This window comes from Amphibalanus amphitrite, unplaced genomic scaffold (assembly GCF_019059575.1).
Source record: "Amphibalanus amphitrite isolate SeventyFive unplaced genomic scaffold, NRLGWU_Aamphi_draft 000174F_arrow, whole genome shotgun sequence".
Lineage (NCBI taxonomy): Eukaryota > Metazoa > Arthropoda > Thecostraca > Balanomorpha > Balanidae > Amphibalanus > Amphibalanus amphitrite.
Window position 1 is genome coordinate 605,705 of NW_024881669.1, and position 6,029 is coordinate 611,733.

General features: G+C 46.6%; 1 protein-coding gene across 1 annotated transcript; it reads right to left on the minus strand.

The window, feature by feature from the left end:
• Positions 1-1,127: 1,127 nt before the first annotated feature.
• LOC122383797 lies at positions 1,128-2,667 on the minus strand. Its single transcript, XM_043370550.1, has one exon. The coding sequence runs from the start codon at positions 2,579-2,581 to the stop codon at positions 1,340-1,342; it is 1,242 nt and encodes a 413-aa protein (XP_043226485.1). The 5' UTR covers positions 2,582-2,667; the 3' UTR covers positions 1,128-1,339.
• Positions 2,668-6,029: the final 3,362 nt, after the last annotated feature.

Here is a 6,029-nt window from a genome sequence, read left to right on the forward strand (position 1 = left end):
ATTGTGTTGTCTACGATTAGACAGCTGATAAATCATTCCCGTACGTCGTAACTCTATAATGACCTTTGCTTATTGTCGCATGTGCGCCGCATTCGCGATTGTTGCCGACGCCTGTTTGCAGGCCAGCCCACTACAGTTGTTATACATATCGAAAAACCGATAAACTTTTAGACGAAAAAAGCACTATTTTAGGCCCATTTTTTGATTTTTTTGCGATATTAGGTAAAAACAGAAGCTTCTTATCCTAGGAAAACTAAAATGGGAAATCATTGGAAGGTGGCACACTACCTTTAACAGTGACTGTCCGGCTCGGTATCAAACGTTCTGCCACGAAATATGTAGTCTACGACAGTCGTAGATGTCGTATGTCGGAACCACGGAACCGCGGAATATGTATGTCGTAGACATATATTCCGTGGTTCTATCTTTGCAGCCATTCATCCTGTTCAACAAACAGTTTTGTCTGTTGTGTAGCTTATCCATTCTTTCTCGAAATTACGCATTGTTGAAACATTTGGGTAGTCATCTCGGCACGCTCCACCAGTCACGTACCAAAATCATCGGTGCCAAAGCTGTTCTGTGTACAATAACTCCTATTTAATGACTGAACACATTTTGATGAAACTTTGTGTGTCGTTGGGCACCCACTCCGCTTGGCAATGCAATGCGTAGTGTGGTTTGGGTGCAAGCACGTGCCGGGTATTTTTTTATATCTCAAGAACGGCTGGCTGCATTGTATACACAATTGGGATATTGGTTGGAGAGGAATCTGATGAGTGGCTTATAACTTATAAGTTTGAACAATGACCTGGGGCATAATTTTGTATGTGCTTATGTGCAGAGCACGTATCTATTTCCTGCACAGTGCCATGCGGCACTTGGAACACGCACTGGACGGACGCGACTTGCAAGTCGGCAGTGCGCACTTTCGGCTTTGCTCCGCCACTTCCGGGCTTGCTCCGTGCCGTCGAAGCGGGCGTCATTGGCAACTGCGCACAGGCGCGGTTTGCCCGCTCTCTGAGCTCGAGTGACTCGGTGCCGCAAGCAGAGTTCGGGCCACCTCGCGTCGGAAGTCCAGCAGAGACATCCCGCCGTGCTCATCTAGCCGGTGCAGTACCCATGCATTGAAGACGGTCGCGTCCGGCATCCAGGCATCCATTCATTGGGATGATCGGTGATTGGTGAATCAAAGAACAAGAAAATGGTGCCACTGCTGATGCTCAATATGTATTCAATCAACATGCGGAATACAACACATCAGCACATAATCCGGATGCTTCTGTACCCATTGTACAGTCATACCTCTGACACAGTCACACATCACCATTGTCGCCAGTCCTTAGCTGCCACATCCAAACAGCTTTCGTGCCAGTAAGGGCTTGTAATGCGCTTGGTAAAAGGAGGCCAGGCTCCTGACCATGTTAGTGATAAAAGGTTCATTGCGCTTAACCTCCACAATGCACATATCCTTGGGAGTGTATACCACAAAATCACACATGCTATGGCCAGTCACATGCATTTGCAGCTGGATCTGGTAAAAGTATGGGTGCGACTCCTTTAAACTGACCTTTCCATTTTCATCTTTTACCAAGGGCAGGTACCCAGCATCCAGCAGTGTTTCGCTTTCCCTCACTTCCTTCTTATATGGACATTTGATTTCGACAAGCCTGTCGGAACACACCCCATCAGGACTGGCAGCAAGAAAAGGCATATCAACACATACAAATAACCCACACTTTTGCACTGCTCTACCAGTGACCTCAGCATATTTCTCCAAAGCCTGTGACTCATTTGCCTTGCCCCACCTGACTGCTGGAATATGACCAAGACTTTGAGGATCATATAGGCTGGCAGCTAGGCTGTCTCTGTTCTTCTTCACATTGCACACTCTGTGCGCCGAAGAAGCAGTCAGTCTCACTCGCCTTTCTGCAGTCCACAAACTAGATGTTGATTGTCCCCTTGTCTTTCTCTCCAGCAAGCTAGCCTCTTCTTTGGAGACCTTTGTGATGTTGTCCACCCATGCTTCTGTCAAGCTTGACCTTAGGTAATCATGGTCATCCACAACTGCTTGCATGTTTGCCTTACCTTGACATATTTCACCGAGATGCAAACTGTGCGACCTTGTTGATGAATAGTTAATCAGCATCATCTCAACTCTTTGACGTTTGGAGTCCATTTTCTGAAACTTTGCTGGCCTGGGGTCTGCAAAGTACGCATGATCCTCATTCGCATTCAAAATGTCCTCTGGAGTCTTGGCCTCGTGGGGATCCAGAACTCTTTTCTTCGGTTGATGAGGCCATGACTGAGCAACATCAGTGCATGACTTGGACATCATCCATTTGTCAGTCCTTTCATACTGCTCCAAATTATAAAGCAGCACAGCAACATGCTTGCAAATGGCATGAGGGCCACGGCCAGCTGTACATTCGCAGCTGGTGTACCCTATTTCACTGTCCTGAATGCGACATTCCACCAGATACGTCACATCTTTCTTCATCTCTGCGAATACAGTAGCTCGTAGGAACAGGTTCCTATCACTGGTGCTATAGCTGCATGAGCACATAAACCCTTCCTTAAACATTGCAAAGCCCGACTTCTGCACTTTGGAGCACCTGCTCACAGACACATTATGCTCCAGGAAGTAAATACCGACCTTGGCAACATTAATGTCATTCTTGGGCTTTGCTCCGTTCACATGGACAAACTCAGCTAAGCCTGGCCACGATACTTCATCACATCCGTCAAACCCCGCAAAGCTTCCTGGGCTTGAGCCGGTGGCAGAATCCAAGTACCTTAATCTCTCGATGAGATCCGGTTTTTTGCCAGTAGTTTTGGCATTCCGTTTGATGAGAAGGCTCTTGAGGTCCTTAACCCGCGCCCCGCTGGGCTATTCAGCCATACGCGCCCTGCTGGGGGGGGGGGGCAGATTCTGCCCCCCCCCCTGTCTAACTTCCGAACCGATGGTCGTAGAAAGACGGGGAAAACGGCAATCGAAAGCTCTCAACAAGGCGGATCTAAAGAGCCCAAATTTTTTTGCTTAAGTAGGTCAGAGGTCAGGTCAAGGTCAGGTCAAGGGTACAAAATGTAAGTTTCTACAGTATCGGCCTTGCACCGTAGTTGCCGGAAAATGGACTGAGACTGATTGCCCAAAACGTGTTCTTAGACTACCAAGACAATATTCGTCGCATACAATGTCATTCAAAGGTCAAGGTCAAGGTCAGGTCAGGTCAGGTCAGGTCACCAAAAACAAAATATAGAAAAGGGCATGTGCGACACATGTTTTATGGGTCATTTTACGCATAGAATTCAATAGGCACACTCAATAAGTGATATGGACCACCTCTGGATGAATTTCAGGTCGAGGTCAGGTCAAGGTCAGGTCAAGTGAGGTCAAATTTTGAAGTTGGTTGTTAAGGCCTAAAAAGGTGTCTATCTGATGCAGTTTTTCACGGCGAATCGAATGGTGCTATTTTTGTTTCCGTACGAGGTCTAGAACTTCCAAAAAAATCATTTTTCAAAATTTTTGTTTGTCGTGACGTCATAAAATTTTGAATAACTCCCACATTTTTGAACCGATTCTTCTAAAAATTGGTATATAGGTGCACATAGACTACTTCTCTGACATATATTCCGGTTTTTTCGATACACTCAAAATTTTGGATTTTATAATAATTTTCCCAAAAAAGTCAGTTTTTTGAAAAAAATTTGGGCCAAAATCCAAAATTTTCAAAAAACTGAGATAGCCATTTGATAGACAAAGTAGAATCACGTATAACCTTTTTTGTTACGTCTTGATTCCTTTAAACATGAAGATGTTAGCGGCGTTTGAAATTTTGCCGTTTTTGAGGCGAAAATGGCGAACATGACGTCACAAAAACGTCAATTTCTCAAAAATTTTCCGACGGATTTCGTTCAAATTTTCAGGGAACGTGTCAAATCGATGTATGATAAGGTACTGAAAGTTTGACGTCGCTGGCGTAACGCGTTTAGAAGTTATTGGCGAAAAACGGGAGGGGGGGCAGATTCTGCCCCCCCCCCAGCGGGGCGCGGGTTAACACTCATTGATGCGTACTTATCCATACTTCAACGACTCAGATATCTTAGTTCACCGATCTTCCAAAACCCCAATCCGCCACGCCACAACCACGCTACCACAGTGAAACACAGGGGTCCAGCACGTGGAATTTGACGCTGCGCCACAACAGTCACAAAAGCGCCATCCATCTTGACCGCTCTGAGCAGCCACTGCCACCTGTCGGGTCGACCAAGAACTAAAATTTCCCGAGATCCTCATTTCGGCCACCACCACTTCTTCCGGCACATGCGGATGCATAAGAGCCCGATGCCCTGGTCGACGCTTCCCGTGCCGCTCATGCTGCGGTTGTACAGCTGGACAACAAATGACTGGTCAACTGCCACCTTCTTCCTCTCCTTTGCTGACCAGCGTGACGCCTTCTGCAGAGGATGCTCGGCGGCGAGGCTGGAGGCGATGGTGACCACGGCGTTATCCTTCCACCGAGTGAGCGCGATCTTGTTCGTCGTGAAAGGCTGCTATGAAAGGCTGCCTCGACTTTTTGCTTCATGGCCTTCTCCACTTCTCTTCACATCGTGTCGTCGATGGTGACTTGTTGGAGGCGCCTGTAGCGCGGATTGAGCGCAAGAGCGAGGTACTGGTCCAGCCCGACCTTGCCGCCGTACTCCGGGCCCGTTACGTGCTGGAGGAGGCTCTCCTTCAGGCGCTTCGCCAGATGTGTGTCGGTCGGATCTGGCCCCAGGTGGCGCTTGGCGTTCCCCACCTCCAGGGGAACCAGAAATCACCATCACCAAGCGCTGTTGCACTGTTGGCGCTGGCACTGTTGTTACTCATGAGTGATCCCTCATCTGCTTTCGGACGATGACTTTTTTTTCGTCGACGAATTTTGGGATTTTCTGTACCGCCAGATCAGTAGCCTCGTCCTTTTCACTCATTTTTAGAGCAAAGCGAGTGAGCTCATCTGGAAAAAATAACAGCCTTAGTGGTGTGGAGAACTTGGGCGCAAAATTTCCGTTGTAATCGACGCGTCATAAGGAGCCAATAAACAGACAATGGTTTGGGGAGCGTAGGTCAGGAGCAATGGAAGCACAGTGGTACATGAATTGAAAACTAGATACGAAAATGTTTAGTAAAACATGTCCACCTACCGGTCACCCTTAACCTTCCAGGCGTTGGGGGGGGGGGCATTTTTTTGCCCCCCTTAGTTTTTTCGATATATCTCGAGAACCGCTGCGCCGATCGTCACCAAACTTTCAGTACCCTCCCGGGAGTAGCTAGCGCACATGGTGACCACAATTTTTTTCCAAAGGCTATGATAGGTTGGCCGCTAATGACGTCAGAGTGACGTCAATTCTGCCATTTTCGACCCAAAAAAAGATTTCGCGGGAAGAGCTGTCAGGCCTACAGCTTTAGAGATACAGAAAAATGTTTCAGACATAAAAGGTGTGGAATTAAGAGGGCTACAAAACTGCTATTTCGGTTTTTCGAATTTTTTGGATTTTGACCCCAAAAAATCAAAAAGATTTTTTGAATATAATAGCCGAAAAATCCAAAAAGTTTTTTGAATTTCGAAAAAACCGGAATATATGTGATAGTCCCTACCGCCTTCTATCTGCATACCAAATTTGAGATCGATACCTCTTTTTTGGCCAAGTTATAGCGAAAAAACTGTTCAAAATTGATGACGTCAAATTGTCAAACTCAATTTTTAGCAATTCTACAGGGTTTGGTGTTTGTTTAATTTTTCAAATAAACAAACATAAACAAACTGTTCACGAACAAATGTGTTCGCGAACAAGTGACGTCATCGGTCAAGTTTTGGTAAACAAACAACGAACAGTTCGCGAACGTTCATTAACTGTTCGCGAACACGATAAAGAGTGGGTAGATAAGACCCCCTCCTTAGCCATTTCGCTCCCAATTGAGATAGAACCTTGCGGGAAAAGCCAGCGTGTGCGTCTTTACGAACCACAGCGACTGGTATCCGATTTCAAGG